This window comes from Gallinula chloropus, assembly GCF_964237585.1.
Source record: "Gallinula chloropus genome assembly, chromosome: 14".
Taxonomy (NCBI): Eukaryota; Metazoa; Chordata; class Aves; order Gruiformes; family Rallidae; genus Gallinula; species Gallinula chloropus.
This window is the reverse complement of record NC_140099.1, coordinates 4,974,980-4,991,972: the sequence shown is the minus strand read 5'-3', so window position 1 is coordinate 4,991,972 and position 16,993 is coordinate 4,974,980. Positions and strand designations below refer to the sequence as shown.

General features: G+C 52.2%; 1 protein-coding gene across 2 annotated transcripts in view; it reads left to right on the top strand.

Annotated features, from left to right (window-relative positions):
- Positions 1-16,993, top strand: part of DAAM1 (dishevelled associated activator of morphogenesis 1) — a 55,785-nt gene that overhangs the window by 26,400 nt on the left and 12,392 nt on the right. Inside the window, exons 4-16 of one of the 2 annotated variants that reach the window (XM_084270441.1) lie at positions 2,149-2,243; positions 3,967-4,300; positions 4,750-4,860; positions 4,979-5,082; positions 5,514-5,580; positions 5,916-6,033; positions 6,158-6,296; positions 6,772-6,830; positions 7,074-7,261; positions 7,576-7,884; positions 7,998-8,105; positions 12,900-12,929; positions 14,321-14,418. In XM_084270441.1, coding sequence (XP_084126567.1) covers positions 2,149-2,243; positions 3,967-4,300; positions 4,750-4,860; positions 4,979-5,082; positions 5,514-5,580; positions 5,916-6,033; positions 6,158-6,296; positions 6,772-6,830; positions 7,074-7,261; positions 7,576-7,884; positions 7,998-8,105; positions 12,900-12,929; positions 14,321-14,418 — 1,760 coding nt within the window. The remainder of the gene's footprint in view (positions 1-2,148; positions 2,244-3,966; positions 4,301-4,749; positions 4,861-4,978; positions 5,083-5,513; positions 5,581-5,915; positions 6,034-6,157; positions 6,297-6,771; positions 6,831-7,073; positions 7,262-7,575; positions 7,885-7,997; positions 8,106-12,899; positions 12,930-14,320; positions 14,419-16,993) is intronic. The other variant, XM_084270440.1, reaches the window with a different exon arrangement.

The following is a 16,993-nucleotide window of genomic DNA, read 5'->3' as shown; positions in this document are numbered from 1 at the left end:
GGGCACAGAGCTGCTGTGGGTTGCCTTGATGCTGATGGTTCCTGTGCTTTTTCATGGATACCTGCCCCTGAGACACCCTTCTGTGCCAGAGCAGACACAGCAAAACACAACACTGTGGGTTGTCTGTCCCATGAGGGACGTGCTTAGATATAATTTTATTAAATACTTCCTTGGCAGCGTCATGCTGGGTGAGACAGGCTGTTTTCTGTAGGAAATAGTTTTATTTCCTCCACACTGTGCAGTTCAGAGCCCCTCCATCCCTACCCCTGCTTTCAGTGGCTGAGGGTGCTGAGCTTCTTGGCCACTGCACTAGGGATGGGAGCAGCATGGAAAATTGAAAAGAATATAATGAAATCATGATTTTTCTTTTTTTCCCCTCAATCTTTACCCTGTTGTTACAGGGCCAGGGTGACAGGGAAGGTGGGGTTGGGTGAGGAAGCAGGGACAGAGCTGGGGGAGCAGGGAAAGGAACATGGTGTTTCCCTCCAGGAAGGTGGGGATGCCCAGGGCTAGCCTTGGGCTGCTGGCCAGTTGAAGCCCTTTGAGCAGAGCTTGTGATCAAAGGCTGCCAGATGCCTGGAGGGTGGGTGGTTTTGATCTCCCTGGTGCGGTGCCAAAGAGGAGCTGGGTTAAATGTGGGGGTCAGTGCAGCTTTTTCTATCTGCTGGGACCCTTTCTCTCTCCTTTGCTTCAGCCTTGGCTGGTGCTGGCAGGGCTCACCCTGACCCTCTGAGTGTCCAGTGCTGTTGGATGGTGCAGGAGGCACTTGGGGTGTTGCTGTAGCTGTGCCCTTGGTTGCATGAGTTGCAGTGAGCAAGCTGTACTTTGTGCATGCCCCAGGGCTGCAGGCAGCTGTGGTACCTGGATAGAGTGGTGGGAGCCAGGCCCTGGCCCCCAGTGCCAGCCCAGTAGCAAAATCCAGTGTGGGAGATACTGAGAGCATCCTGTGCACACAGCTCCTGTCCCCAGCCCTGATGCAGTGGGAGGTCTGGGTGCAACAGGGTTGGCAGGACCCACCTTGGCTGACCCCAAGCGTGGCTACAGCATCCTGTCCCTTCCAGCCTGCAGGGCATCCCCTGAGCCCCCCACCTCCTCTGCAGGGGCACATGGGTACTGGGTACTAGGAGAAGCTAAAGGAGCCCTCCTTCCCCAGATTAGTACCTTCCCTGTGTGGACCCACAGTTAGCATCATTTTAGCCCCCTGCATTCCCAGAGCCCCCACCAGCCCTGGAAAGGCATTGAGATTCACATCACCCAGCTGTCACCTGCAGCATCTCTGCACAGGGTTTAGCTGGACTCTTTCTTATGAGACAGTGTGATGCAATTATTTACCTCTTCCTTTTATAAAGTGTATTTCCTGGAGGGTCATGGGCTGTGGTGGATGTGCCAGGATTTACATCTAGAGCCCATGAGTTGGGATGCTCCCTACCTGAATTGCAGCCTTTCCCCTCTCACTGCTCTGGCTCAGGGTTACAGAGGGTTACAGTGGGACAGACATGAGCATCCTCCTACATGGGCTCGTCTGAGTGAGTTGCAGGTCAGCAGTTTGGGGTGACACCGCTCCTGCCTGCAGGTTGTTAACTCTGGAATTTAATAATCACACAGGAGAATGTTAAGTGTGTCCTCTTGAGGTGGTTATACAGCTCTCCCAGTCATCTTGGGGCATCTTGCCAGGACTCACTGAGGGCGAAGGATGAGTGTGGGGAAGAGGGTGCTGGATTCCCACGACCTCACTCAGCATCAACTGATGTTCGTGTCCTGCTGCTTTAAAATAAAACCCAAGTGTCCAGGAGATGCAAAGCCATAAGCAGTGCTTCTCCAAAACCTATGTGGGTTGGGGTGTTGCTGAGTTGTCACACCCCAAACACTAGCAACTGTGCTAGTGAGCTGTCTGGGTGTTTGCAGGCAGCAACTTCAGGCCAATGCAGCCCATTCATCCTGCTGCCCCCCCTGCTTGCAGACCATGGAGGGGATTTCCAGACTGCCCCTTTCTCCAATCCCTGGATGTCAGAATTCCAGAGTAGGTTTAAGGTCCCAGCTCCATTCCCGTGGCTTGGCATGGCAGGGGGGCTGCGGGAGGTCCCGCTCCTTGGGCACAAGCCACGTAGGGAAACTCCCCCTCTAACCTCTGCCTTTCTCCTCTCACAGAGAAAATCACTGATCGCTCTGGAAAAAGAAGATGAGGAGGAGAGAAATAAAACAATTGAGAGTTTGAAGACTGCACTGCGGACAAAACCAATGAGGCAATTCCCTTCCCTTTCCTGGCTTTATCGCTGCGGTCGTGGCGTTGGATTTGTGTTCTCTGGCCAGGGGCTGGGGGGTGTAGTTAAACACAAATATAAATGGGGCCTGTGCAGGACAAGGGAGGCACAGCACCCACTTTTATTTATTGACCTCTTCTTTGTTGCTTTGCTTCTGTCCTTTTAGTGGCCAAGAACCACCAGCACCTTCACATCTGTTCAGGCAAATTAGGAGACTTCCTTTTTTTTTTCCCTTTTTTTTAATTGGTCATCCAGGCCCTTTGTTTCAACTTCAACTTCTCTTTTTAAAGGAGTAAGATCACATGAATCATCAGGCTTTTATGAAATGCAAAAAAAAAAAAATTGAAAAAATGTTGGTAGGAGGTTTGGATGGGGAAGATAAAGAAAGGGTGGGACTCTTTCTGAATCTCTGTAGTTTTTCCTAACTGCACTGTCTCTGGAGTCTGCATGCACACATCTGCAAAATCTTTAAGATGCCTCAGGTGGACATGTTCTGATAGAAAAAATGTTTCATGACCCAGCCTGGTTACAGAAGAAACAGCTATTGCTCATAATTGCATTCCCCTCTTCCATTTCTCTTTTGTAATGGTTCTGGTGATGGTACTTGGTGAGAAATTCCCAGGTTTGAGGATGACCATGCAATTTCCGTGGAACCTGGACATCTTGGGTGCTTGGTCCTCACAGTCCCCTGGGAGCAGGCTTGGTACCCAACCATGAAACTTTGCAGAGTCCTTAAAAGTGGTTTGTGAGGCTGTCTCACTGGAAGCCAGAAGGATCCAGCAGGCTCTATAAAAAATGTTACCTGATGGACCTGCTTTTGGTCCCAGGGAAGTGAACATCAAACCTCCTATCGACTTTGACTGGAAGAAGAGCAGGCTTTGAAGCAGAGAAATCAGTTTACCCCCAGCCTGTGATTGCCCCTCTTGTTGCTGTGCATCAGCACAGCTTGTTTGGAATTAAAATCATCCCGACATTGGGATGTTCTTGGCTCCTTCCCTTTCCAAGCCCATGCCCTTTGCCAAACCAGAAGACACCCAGCCTGGATGGCATTGGGCAGGGAGGCCCTAAAAATGCCTGGGCAGCATGCAGTGTTGTGTCTGCCTGCTCTGGTGAATCTGCCTGGGGTGCTGCTGGGCATTGGCTGTTTGCTTTCTGTTTAGTGGCATTGTCAGTCATTGGAAAGATCAGAAATCCCTTGAAAATGGTGGGATGAAAAAGGATGGTGAGGCAGGAGAGGTAACAGGAGGCAGAAAGTCTGACAGGCATCGTGGGCTTGGCTGGCGTTGGGGTGTCTGTGGCTGATGAGGAAGCCGCTCCAGAGCTTGGGTGCTTCTTCCAGTCCTGTGCAAAACTGGCCCCGAGTGAGATTTTAAGACTCAGGCTGGGGTCTGGGAAGGTTTTGCAGCAGCATGGCTGCAAACTCCTAACCTCCCTTCTAGGGCTGGGTCAGCTGGTCCTCTTAGCTCTGTTCAGCCTTGTGCAGATGATGCCTGGTTGCCTACGCTACCAGGCACTGATTACATTGATTCTTGCAACCCCATCACTGTCTCTGAGCAGGAGGAGTCCTGCAGGCTTTCTGCTACCCAAAGTCCATGAAAAAAATCTCTTAAGAAGGTCCTGGGCTTACAACAACAGATAAGCCAGCCCTGTGTGAGGGTAAAAGGGTCCTTTAGGGTTTTAAAGCTAAAAATCCTCTTTCTGGCAGGTTTGTAACCCGGTTCATCGACCTGGATGGCTTGTCATGTATTCTGAACTTTCTGAAAAGCATGGACTATGAGACAGCAGAGTCTCGAATACATACCTCGCTCATTGGGTGTATAAAAGCACTAATGAACAACTCCCTGGGCCGGTCTCATGTCCTGGCCCATTCGGAGAGTATTAACGTAATCGCTCAGAGTCTGAGCACGGAGAATATTAAGACGAAGGTGGCAGTGCTGGAAATCATGGGCGCTGTGTGCCTGGTTCCTGGGGGCCACAAAAAGGTACTGGAGGCGATGCTGCACTACCAGAAATACGCCAGCGAGCGGACTCGTTTTCAGGTAGGTTTTGGGTTACCTCTCAGCTCCCAAAATTTGGCATTCTCGTCCTTTCCTCCTCCCAGATATCCAAATGCCACTTGCAAATGATTTGTTGTGGCTGTTTGCACCTTAGATACTCTGGGAATCGCCCCAGAACTGTGTCTGAGGAGGTCCTGCAGCTGAGCAGAGAATGAGGAACCAGTTATTTTAAGGCAACATCTGCAAAAAAACCCTGAAGCTTGCTTGGGCAAGTTTGCTGGGATTGCAGCTCTGCAAGGCCATAGAACATCTGGATGGGCTGATGTTAACCAAAATGGGTGCCAGGGTGGGCTGCACTGCAACAGGCAGCAGCTGATCCATCACCAGGGCCTGTAGGAGCACCATGAGTTGTTCTTGCATGCATCCCCAGGCTGTTTGTGCAGCTCTGGGGCTACTGCTGGGCGTCTTAACTGATGTTGCCTGTTTGGCAGACACTGATCAACGACTTGGACAAGAGCACGGGACGGTATCGGGACGAAGTGAGCCTCAAGACAGCCATCATGTCCTTCATCAACGCAGTCCTGAGCCAGGGGGCAGGCGTGGTGAGCACTGGGGCTCGTGGGGAGGAAGGAGTTGTGGTGGGTTTGGGATTGTTTGGTTTCAGGAAGGTTTCTGAGGGTGTGCACCTCGCTGTGTTGACCCCTCAACTGTCCCCTCCAGGAAAGCCTGGATTTCAGACTCCACCTGAGATATGAATTTCTGATGCTTGGGATCCAGCCAGTCATCGATAAACTACGAGAGCATGAAAATTCAACCCTCGACCGGTGAGTAGTGACCCCCAGCCTGATGGTCACTTTTTGCCTTGTGCCCTCACTTTCTGTTTTCTGGAGTTGGCCACTGGGCAGAGTCCATGGATCTAGACTGTTGATCTGGCCCTTCTTGAGGAAATTCTTTGCTGTCTCTAGAGAAGGAGGGGAAAAGCCATTTCACCACGCTGTAATATAGAGTTGAGCCAGGAAGGACATGCCACTGGGTGCCTGGAGGATGCTGCCAGCCCTCCTCCTCCTCGTCCCAAAAGGCTCCTTGGACAGGCTGTAACAACTGGGAGCTCGAGACTGAGGATCCAGTTGATGTTTCAAGCCCTGCCTGTCTTTGGGCTGCTGCCAAGCTGGCTGCCTGCAATTTATTAATTGTCACAATCATATCTGCTTTTAACAGTTGTTTGGTTTGGGTTTTTTCCCCTTTCTTTCCTCAGCCACTTAGATTTTTTTGAAATGCTGAGAAATGAAGACGAACTGGAGTTTGCCAAAAGATTTGAGCTGGTGAGTACTGACGTTGCTGATACAGGCACTGGCACTCAATGTCACAGTTCCTTTTAAAAGTGCTTGTGTGGCTTGGATGGAGTGTGGTCTTCAGGATAAAATTCAGAGGTTGGAAATCTGTCTCCTCTTGCCCTGCTCTGTTGCAACCTCCATCCTACAGCCTGCTTCATTCCTCTTCTCCTCCAGCTGCCAGTTGTCCCTTGCAAGGTGATGGGGCTTGTCTGCCCATCAGGTGTGGGGTGAGGATGGCTTGTGGGCTTTGAGACTGAGACTCAGGCAACAGGAGATGCCGACACTGGTCCAAATGCCCAGCCTGGCTTTGCTCCTCTCTGCAGGTCCACATCGACACCAAAAGTGCGACTCAGATGTTTGAGCTGACGAGGAAGAGGCTGACACACACTGAGGCCTACCCACACTTTATGTCTATCCTGCACCACTGTCTGCAAATGCCTTGTGAGTCCCAGGAGGGGCGAGGGAACCTGCTGCTGATGGGGGGTTTGCAGCCCATGTCTCCTCCCTGGGGGCAGTGGTGACCTCCCTGCTGCTCCCCTCACTCTCTCCCCTCCTTCCCCTCCAGATAAAAGAAGCGGCAACACTGTCCAGTACTGGCTGCTGCTTGACAGGATCGTGCAGCAGATCGTCATACAGAGTGACAAAGGGCAGGACCCCGACGCCACTCCCCTGGAAAACTTCAATATTAAAAACGTTGTCCGAATGTAAGTGCTCACCCAGCTTTCCCAGGGCTGGCTGCTGAGCATCATCAAGGCGGGCTGCTGTGGCTTTGCTGCCTCCCACTCCTGTGGGCAGGATGGGGGTTATCCCTGCCTGGTTTGCATCAGTTTGACCTCCTAAGCACAGTGTGCAGGTGAATTAAGCTCAGACTCTGCATCCTCAGTGAGCTGGTTCCCCTGGCTCCTGCTGTCACTGGTCCTCATCAATCATTTACTGTCACCCACTGATGTTTCTGCTCCTTGGTGGGACAAGCCAACATCCCTGGAGCTGTTGAGGACGTACTGCATCCCAGCTTGCCAAACCCTGCCAGGAGGGAGGCCGAGCAGAGATGTTAGAAATACCAATTTGTGAGCCTTAAATCCCACTGCCCAAGCTTGCCTAATTGTATTTCACTCTGGTGATGGTCAGCTGTTTGCTGGGGCAGGATTGTCTCATGTGCTGCATGTCTCTTCCTTTCAGGTTAGTCAATGAAAATGAAGTGAAACAGTGGAAAGAGCAAGCAGAAAAAATGCGAAAAGGTGAGTGACAGAGAAATGTACAGTCTGCCCTTTCACCTTAGTGTGCATGGGGAGCTGAATGGGTACTGTACTGTACACACGTGTTTAGCTGGATGGACTCCACAGGCTTTACTGAGTGGCTGAGATAATATCACACAACGGGGCTTACAAGGGAAATAGGCAAAGGGGTTAGTCCCCCACCTGCTGCTGTTTGCCAGAAGGGGGGTTTTGTCACCCAAAAGTGGTCTCATGGGACTGTTTCAGAGCACAGTGAGCTTCAGCAGAAGCTGGAGAAGAAGGAGCGGGAGTGTGATGCCAAGGCCCAGGAAAAGGAAGAAATGATGCAGACGCTGAACAAGATGAAGGAGAAGCTGGAGAAGGAGTCCAGTGAGCACAAGCAGGTCAAGCAGCAAGTGGCAGATCTCACGGCGCAGCTCCACGAGATGAGCAGGGTGAGGCCCCAGACCTCCTCCGTGTTGTGGCCCAGTCCCCATCTCCCCTTCCCTGCAAACACCACGGGGTGCGTTCTGTAGGCTGAAAAAGGAGCTTGTTGGGAGGGCCACCAAGATGTCAGTGCCTGGTGATTGGGTGATTTCCCCTCTCTCCAGCTGTATTGGACTCCAGTGAGGAATAGTGAAGCCTTTGAGTGCTTCCTATGCTGGTTAGGTTTTGGCCAGAAAAAAAGAGAAAAATCTTTATGAGGATGTTTCCTGAGTGGTGTCCCCTGGCTCTGCATAACCAGTCCCCTCTCCTCTTTCTCTTCCAGAGGGCAATTAGTGCTGCCAGCCCTGGAGGACCTCCGTTGCCCCCAGGAGCTCCTGGTGGCCCTTTACCTTCTCCAGTTCCAGGATCCCTCCTTCCTACTCCCCCCCCACCACCACCACCTGGGGGATGTCCCCCACCACCTCCACCACCACCACCCCCTCCAGGTGGCCCCCCGCCACCCCCTGGTCCTCCACCCCTGGATGGGGTGATGCCTCCCCCTGGAGCACCTCTGGGCTTTGCCCTCAAGAAGAAGAGCATCCCACAACCAAAAAACGCTCTTAAATCCTTCAACTGGTCCAAGCTCCCAGAGGTAAGCCGGGCAATAATTTGGGCAGTGAAAATGGAGGTGCCAAACAGCCACCTGGTGCCACAGGGGCATGTGGGCAGGGGACCCCAACCTCCAGTCCTCCATCTGTCTTGCAGAACAAGCTGCCGGGCACTGTGTGGACTGAAATAGATGACATAAGAGTGTTCAAAGTCCTGGACCTCGAAGACCTGGAAAGGACGTTCTCTGCCTACCAAAGACAGCAGGTAATGGCCGGCTGCGGGTCGCGTGCGGGGATGTGGCCAAGGCGGCGGCGTTACGAGGTCGTGCGGTTCCACTTGTGGTCTCCAAACACATCTCCCATCATTATTTCATACCAGTGATTCTGCCAGATCAACTCGATCTGCTGTACCCTCTCACCCCCGTGCCGGTGCCGTTGCCCTGAAGGGGCTGTTCATGGTTTGGTGTGCCTGCCCACGCACCTGACCACGTGTGTCATGAAGATGGATCACCAAAAAAACCCCAAAAGAAAAAGAGACAGGGAAATGTATGAAAATAACCCCCAGATGTGGCCACGGTTGGGTAATGGTTTTGGAACTGCTTCATGTCTCTGTATTGGGTGGAAAATGTCTGTCCCTCTCTGGCCAAGAAGGACTGAGTTTTACCCACATCTGCCATGGGTGGATCTCATCTTTTATTTTTGTAGTGAGCCCAGAGAAAAATGTGAGCTTTGAACAAAAAGGCAAATCCCAAACCAAAATAATGACACTGCAGGCAAAAAGTCTCTGCTTTTTAATCTGCTCGAGCAATAAGTCCCCAGTTTGGAAGGCATCAAAGCATACAGAGAAAATTAGACACTTATTTTACCCCAGGCAGGACCACAACGGACAAAAGCAATGAGTTTTTTGAGAAGGCAGGAGAAAAACCAAGGACAGGGGCTGAAAAAGTCATGTTCACCTGCTGAACGTCTGGCTGTGTTGCTGGGAGAAGAGAACAGCTTGTCCTGGTCTTGCCAGGCTCAGGGACGGTGCCAGGCAGGAGTGGACACAACACATAAGCTCCTTAGGCAACGTGAGAGTTTAATCTCTTCCAGAGGCTAATTGAGGGGAACGATCAAGGCAGATTAAAGCAGGGCAAATATCAAGAGTAACCCCCCAGAAGTACCTGCTTCCCTGGTGCTGTTTCAGGAATAGGTGACCGTGGTGATGGCTCTTTCCCCTGGCATTTTTGGAGCTTGACTCATGCCTACTGAAGGGCATGTCTGAAGACAAGCCATGGAAATGAAAGGGGAGCAAGAATAGAAACCTGGTGTGTCAGCAGGACGGTGTGCCCTCTGGCTTGCCTGCCTGAGTCTGTGAATCACCTGGTGTGCTGGGGATTATTGCCAGGCAGGAATTTAAAAATAATTTGGCTGGGCTGAGGTTTTGCTGGGTGAAGCAGCCGGTCAGGTTCAGGGCCAGCAAGGAGGGGAAGATGCTGCAAGGAGAGCTGTGACGTGGGGGATGAGGACCGAAAGGGAGCTGAATGTGAGAGCCAGGAAGTGGGGTGGGACTGCTGCAAGAGCATCTGGAAGGGCGACTGGGAAAGAGGAAGTTAAATCCCACCTGTGATAAGCTGCTGCAGCTAGAGCCACCCTTGGGACTGTGATGTTCCCTGTGGCTCACCCAGGCTTCATGGTAGCACCGTTGTGCATGAATAGAGTGATGAGACACATCCCCTTGGACCTGAGTGCACTGACTGCTGACCTGCAGGTCCCCAGGGTGCCCCCACTTGCAGTCCCAGTGTGGGGAGGGGGTGCCTGGCCGTGTGGCCCAGCAATCAGGTTAGGGACACTCCTTGGGATAAGGCATACACACCACAGGGCACTTGGCACACAGTGTGGGGCTGGGGGAGTTCCATGTGAATGGCCTGTCCCTGCAGAGAAGGACGATGCACTAATGCCTTGGTTCTGAGCTCTTGTGAAAGCTGGGTTCTGTTCAGACCAAGCAGGGGAAGAGCAGGGATTTCTCTTTGTGCCCTTGGCCAAAAATCACTAGCTCAGTGATTGCATCTCTCACTTGTTCCAAGACACAGTGTCTGCAGGACCTGGGGCAGTGGGGGCTGCCTGCCTGCCGTGCCCTGAGCAAACTGGGGGGGGGGCTCTGAAACCTCATGGTCGAGTGGTGAGTGGCTTTGGCCAGTGCCCCAGCAGGGCTCAGGGGCAGCGTGCAGAGGTGTGTGTGCTGCAGAGAGCGCTCTGAGCACCCCCCAAGTGCCTGTTGCGGGGCTGCTGTTGATGGGATTTGGCTGGTTTTAGTGCTGTAGCGCCTGGGAATCCTTAAGTAGTGCACAGACCCGAGATGTAATGATGTACTTAATTTTAAGGATCTCTTTAAATGCTTTCCCCCTGTTGCAGGCTATAAAGTGAGCTCTGCAACTCTTAGGAAAGGCTCTTTCCATATGGGGAGGACAGGAGCCCTCTGGGCTTCCTGCAGTTCAGCCTGGGACCATCCCTGCCCTGTGCTGGGCGAAACACAGGCACTTGCCCTGAGCTGTCAGCAGAGTCTGTATCCCTCCCACCCTCCTTCAGGAGGCTCTGCAGATGTCCCTGTCCCCATAGAAGGGCTCAGCCCTGCAGCTCTGCATAATGCCAGCATTTACTAGTCTTGTTAGATACCACAGAAGAAACAAGCAGAGCTCTGTGTTTCAGGGCTGGAGGTAACTGTCGAAGGACCTGCATGTAGTGATGGAGGAAATCAAGTCTAGGGCTATCAGGGTGTACATTTGCTATGCAGGGGTCTGCGCCTCTGCCAGAGATATTTTGAGATCCTGCAAGGGAGAGGAGGCTGGGAGCGATGCTGATAAATGGCAGTGACAGGGCTGGAGCAGTCCTGGCAGGTCGTGCAGGGATGAGTGATGGAAAAGAGCCAGGGCCAAGTGGAAAAAATACACATTGTTGAACCAGGGGCTTAGCAGTGAGCTGGGAAGGAATTCATCTCCTAAAAAAGGATAAAAGAAGAAAAGCCTCCAGCTTCTCCGTGCAAGTGGGAGTGACCTGTGCAGGGACCAGGAGCAGCAGCACCGGGGAACCTTTGTGGGGATGGTGACAGCAGATTTAAAGCTTCTCGTTCTTACACCACCATCCTGCACCAGAGGCTGATCACAGTTAATGCCAGTGAAGGAGGCAGAGATGAGGCTGGCTTGAGGCAGAGAGGCAGGGGTTTTGTAACAAGCCTGTTCTCTGCCTTAATGTGTGAGGAGCCCTCTTTTCCCTGGAGCAGGAGGACTACCACGTCCTCCTCTCCAGCGCGAGGCCTATCCAAGCATCATGGGGCAGGTCTGAGCATGAGGATGGAGGGGCTTCCTACTTAAGGACCAGTTAAATGGACAAGAAGAAAACTGTTGCTGCTTTGTGTGTGTGCTTTGTGCCTGTCCCACGAAGGAACCTGCTGGGAAGAGCTTGCTTTATTAAACACTGATCCTTTATAACCTTGACTGTTCCACAGAGTTAATTCTGCCCTTGCAACAGCCTCAGCTGCAGCTAAATTGTACAATTTTTCATCTAACGTCCCTGAAGGACACCAGTGGCAGCTTGGGTGTCCTTGTTCAGAATTTTCAGGTCTCCCTTGCCTTGCCAAGTCCCCAGTGTGGTGGCATTGCTGGAGCTCTGCTCCTGGGGATGCTCGTGGCAGCTCTTCAACACATGTTTCTATGCAGATCGGTGCACAGCTGCCTTGGGGAGCTGCTCAGCGCAGTGCCTGTACTGCACCCCATGGGAGCTTGTCCCCCTGCCAAAGAAAGGGTCAGTCCCTCCTATTCTTGCCTGAAGTTTCTTTGCCTCCTGGCACGCCTTGTCCTGCTTCATGGCTGCAGCATTTCTGTGAGCTTGAGGAAAGCGACGTGTCGGTTTTTAGCCACGGGGCTTGCAGTTGGCACAGCTCAGCTCCTGGTGGATGCTCTACCCCCAGCCCTGGGTGTTGGGTGGCAGCTAACAAAACCCTTTCCCATCCTCCCATCCAGAGCTACGTGTGCGTCCTGGGCTGATCCAGCCTCAGCAGCTGCTCAGGGGAAAACCTGCATAAACAAGGTTTCCTTTAAAAAGGAGGCAGTGATGGGACTCTGTTTGGGGATGACCAACTCAGACCAGCTACATGGGCCATATGCCACCTCCCTGCAGAAGGCTGGATCCACCTACCTTCTCTGCTCACTGCCAGCCTTCTGTTTACTTTTAAAAAAACCCAACCAAACAAATTATTTTTGCAGTTTTGGAACCTCTCTGGTCTCTTGAACCAAACAAATTTAAAAAAAAATATGCAGCCCAGCAAATGAGGATGGAGAACCCTTGTATATGTGTGCTGGCCTTGCCACCCATGCCTCCAGTCTGGTGAGGAGAGCCTGGCAGGACAGCCAGGTCTTCAGAGGACCATGGTGCTGGTGGGGCATCAGGGTGGCATTTGGCCAGGCTTCCAAGCCCTGGAGAAGGGGAAATTGTCTGTGTCAGAGGAAAGGTCAAAGGGAAGCATGTTGCCATGAGAAATGGTAAAGTTTTGCTGTGGCCAGATTTGCTCCAGGACGAGCCTCTCGTTATTTCCACTTGAAAGCCCTGTTTTTCCTGGCAGCCACGTTGGCATTTCAGTCCTGCAGATTTGCAAAAAGCAGCAATTTTCTTCCCCAGCATGGCGGGCTGAGCAGTGCTGTGCCTTTGGGCCAGCGCTCGCCAGCTCTCGTGTAGAGCAGCGGCAGGGTTTGGCCGGCATCCTCCCACCTCATCCCACAGTCCCATGTCCTCTCCTCACCATCTCGCACACCAGTGCCTTGGCCTGATCCATTCATGGGAGCTGCCTCTCCCTCTCCCACCAGCCTTTCCTTTCCATGCATCCTTTAATTCTCACCACGTTTTCATGTGCATCTCCCCGGTATTCCGGTGCTGGCAGACCCCAGGTGCCTCCCCAAGCTGCCGAGCTCCCCTCGTGCTGCACGCTCCTCCCCTTGACTGTGCTTTGAATCCTTTTGGTTTCGCTGAGATCACTGAACCGCATGTGTTTTTACTGCCTTTTTCCATGCTTCTGCTATGGCCGTAGGACTTCTTTGTGAACGGTAACTCCAGACAGGTAAGCGAGCGTCCCCAGGAGCCCAGCGCTTGCGAGCGGCGAGGGCAGGGCGAGCACGGGGCTGGGGACATGGGGAATGTGTGTGGTGCTGGGGGGGGGGGGGGTTCACCTGTGGCAAAGTGGGGGTTAAGTCAGAGAGGTGCAAAGGTGAGGAGCAGCTTGGAAGTTGATGTGGGGAGGCTGGTAAGTATGGAGCCGCCCTCTCTGTTATCTGGACAGACATCAAAGCCAACATCTTGAACCCAGGGGTTGAACTTTCAGTTGCATATTAACACAGAGAAGCTCCTACCACTGGTCATCTTTCCTTGTCAAAACATGAATAACTAAACTCATACCTCTGGGTTGAAGCTCGCGGTCATTGCAAGCAAGATATGTGAGAAGGATGGCTGATGGTAGGTGACTTGGGGCTCACCTCCCTTCACCTACCACTGCTGTTGCTCTACATCACCTGTCCTGGCAGCTTTCTGCTTCACAAAGCTGGGTTTTATTCATTCAAACAAGAAAAAGAGTAAAACCCACGAACTTCTGTGCTCCCTCTCAACCCGTGTGGTGGCCGTGTGCCAGGGCTCCTCCACTCACAGACCTTCAGAGCAGATCTGCAGCACATGGTGCCTTGCAGCTTCAGGTTGTGTACCTTCCAGATGGAGTAATTAGCTGCCTTTTAATTGATTAACCCTACTAAAACATGTGATATGGTAAATTAACACTGGGGGCAACATGAACCCCTTGGGCAACCCTGCAAGACCTGCAGTTATGCAGAGCTGCTCATTCGCCCGCGACCGCGGGTTGGTATATTGTTACTCATTTTGGGGTCAGATATCGAAGCAGCTCAGGAGGTGTATGAGCTTACACCACGCTGATTCCTACTTCCAAACCCCTTATTTGGGGGCAATTTCCCCAAAAGAGCAACAGCTACCATAGGTTGTGTTTGCAAGTCTGGCAGCTTTGTTCTGGTTATCTGACTCCGGAGGACTGATGCGTGAAGGGCGACTGCAGATGTTTGGAGCTGGGGTGAAGAACAAGAGTGATGCTGAGTGTGTGCAGCAGCCCGTAATGGAATACTTCATGCGTGGGTTTAATGAAGAATCACAAATATGTATGTGAAGAAAGCCTGGTTTTATTTATTCATCAGTGCCTGTGTGTTTGCAGATTCTTCAATCTGCCCTGTCTGAGGAAATATTTACGTTTCTAACCGGTGGCTTCAAAGCCAGCTCTGGTTTATGAAACGACTTACTGTGCTTCAGCTACAGGCAATGGGTTTTACCCATAGCCTGTGGTGACGCTCCTGATTAACGGGGGTCTGCTGTGTGCTGAGAGTACTGAATGTCTCTGCTTCTCCATGGCTTTTCTCAAGGCTTTTTCCACCCTCCCCTGCCCTGTTGTTTTTGCAGAAGGAAGATGATGACACCTTGAGTTCCCGGCATAAAGTCAAGGAGCTTTCAGTCATAGATGGCCGGAGAGCTCAGAACTGCAATATCCTCCTCTCCAGGTATGGTTAATGCCTCCTTGCTATCTGGGAAGGAGGGGGATGCTTGATACACTGCCCTGGGCTAGGGGGGGGGTGTTTCTCATCCCCATGAGGGTTTTAATGTCAGCAGCCAGAGCAGGAGGAGAGCCAGCGACACCTGAACCCAGCTATAGCCTTACACTGTCCATGGCAGGGTGGTGCAGTGGGGAGATGCGATTAACTGGGTACGGGGCAATTTGGTGTCCTTGGAAAGCCCCAGAGCTTTTACAGGGGATGGGAATGGGGTTGATTTCACTGCTGAATTTTTTCAGCCTGCATTTTGTTTGCTCCTTGATGGTGGTTGAAGAAGATCTTGGGCTGGGGAAAGCACTGGGTACTGGCAGGGTTCAGGGAGTGTAGTTTGGCCAGGGCTGACTACTGATGGGGGTGTCCTGTGCCACATCTGCATTTCGGGAAGGGGACATCCCCCTCCTATAGCTGCCTAGCCCTGCTGGCTGACAGCCTCCTGCTTACCCCTCACAAGGCAGGCTCAACCCTGCCCTGCTACCAGCAATTTAATCCCATCCCCAGCTTGCTGCCAAGAGGATAGAAAGTGCCTGATTTTGGCAAGATAAACTACACCAGTAAGGCTGACTTCTGAGAAAGGAGAAACCAGGCTGCGATGGTCTGAAAGGATCAAGCATCAGCGTAGCTACTTGACAAGAAAATCCCCTACAAACAGCAGTAGAAAATGCTGCTTGTTTCTGACTCACCCAGGAAAAAAATATAACCCAGCAGCAGGAAAATACAGCTCCATTCAGAAATGTTTGCTCTGCTGCCTGGCAATGCAGAAGCCTCTTTGCCACTCGGGTCCAGCCAGGATGGAGCAGCATCACTGGTGATGATGAAAGTGGAGTTTGAAGCAGCGGGTGAATGAGTGCGTCCATGTCAGCCAGCTATTAGCAAGTGAAGCGATGGGATTTGGGCTGCTCCCCAGGATACTTAGGCTGAGCACAGTCAGAGTGGGTTTAGGTGTAACTCAGCTGGAGGTTTAAGTGTGTAATTGAAAGTCAAGCATATAGATAGCCCCTTCGGTGGGAAGGGGAGCTACTCAAGCTCTTAACTTCAAAGGCACCTTCTGTGCCTTACTGGGTCTTAATTTCATCTCACCAGCAAATCTTTATCTTTCAAGAAATTGGTGGCTGGAAACAAGTTGCCAGCAATTAATCCAACAAAAAGATGGGGGGGCACTGCCTGTCTGCCCTCCCTTTGGGCCACTTCCTAAGGGAGAAGTGGGATCAGACCTGCCTTGCAGTCTGGTTACCAGGACTCTCATGTGGCTTTTCCTGCATCATCAGGGCCCTGTGGAACCAAACAGATTGGGGAGTGGCAACTTGTGCCAGCTGCTGCTTTGGAAATGCTTTGGGGTTCATCTCATGGTGCTCCCAGGGATGCACAGGCAGAGGGGCCAGCCAGGCAGGACATTTATCTAGCGCTGCAGCAGCAGCCAGATCTGCTCCTTCCCCTGTTTTTGCAAGGGACTGCAATCAGGTTTCTCTCCCCAAAATCCCTTTGGGCAATTGATTTACCCTTTGATGCCAAGCCCAAGCATCCAGCTGGCTCCTGGGGGCCTGTGTAGGCTCAGGTCCATCCAGACTCCCTGTGACCTTGGGCAAACCCTTTCATCTCCGCCCGCCCCAGTTGCCCATCCCTAAGCTGAGCAGAACTCCACATCCTGGTGTTGCAAAGGGCCTGGCTCAGCCTGGTCTTGCTGCAGCCAGGCTGCTGCTCTCCTGCCCTGCTCACAGAGCCGCTGTGGGGACCAGCACACTTTCACATGCGAAAGGACCTGCAAGCTCAGCCCCTGATGTAGCCCAGACGTTTGTAAGCTCACCAGGCATTGTCTGGCTTGCAGCGTGGAAACATTGCAGCCAGTGAGATACTTTATCTCTCTCTCTGTAGATGTATTTTTTTTGTTGCCTGCTTCCCTTGCTTTGGGAGAAATTGCTGCACAGTGAGATCACTGGATTTTCCTCTGCCTTGTAATGCAGCACAAGAGTATTTTTAACGTTTGCTTTCTTCTTGTTTTCTTGGAGAGGGCTTTGCCGATGCGGGTGCATTGTCAGGCCTTCCTCAGTGAACCCACCACCTCCTTGGTGTTGCTCCCTGTTGCCCATGTGTGTATTTTTAGTGCTGCTTTCTGCAAGATGCAAATCAAGCCCGTGCTCCCTCGCCTTCTGCCCGTGCTGGCGGTAAATGGCTCGCATCGCTTCTGCGGCGAGGCGGCACCGAGCATTCTTCCCGAATGAATGTGGCTTTTCAAGAGGGTGCGTCCCTTTCCCCAGCAGAATTCGTTTTACCCCTTCACACTTATCACATCCTCCACGGGACTCTACAAAAGCCCCACGAAACAGCCCCCCCAACCCCCCCCCGTGCCTGTCAGGCTGGCGAGCTGTCACTTTGCATCGGTGGGCTGCTGGCTTTAAATCCCTGTGACAGCAAGTCCCGTGACCCCGTTCCTCTCAGACGGCTCGCATTCAACAGCTGCTGCCAACAATGATAATTATTGTGGTTATAGATAAGCTTCTAGCTTTCACTGGCCCCTTTCCCATCAAAT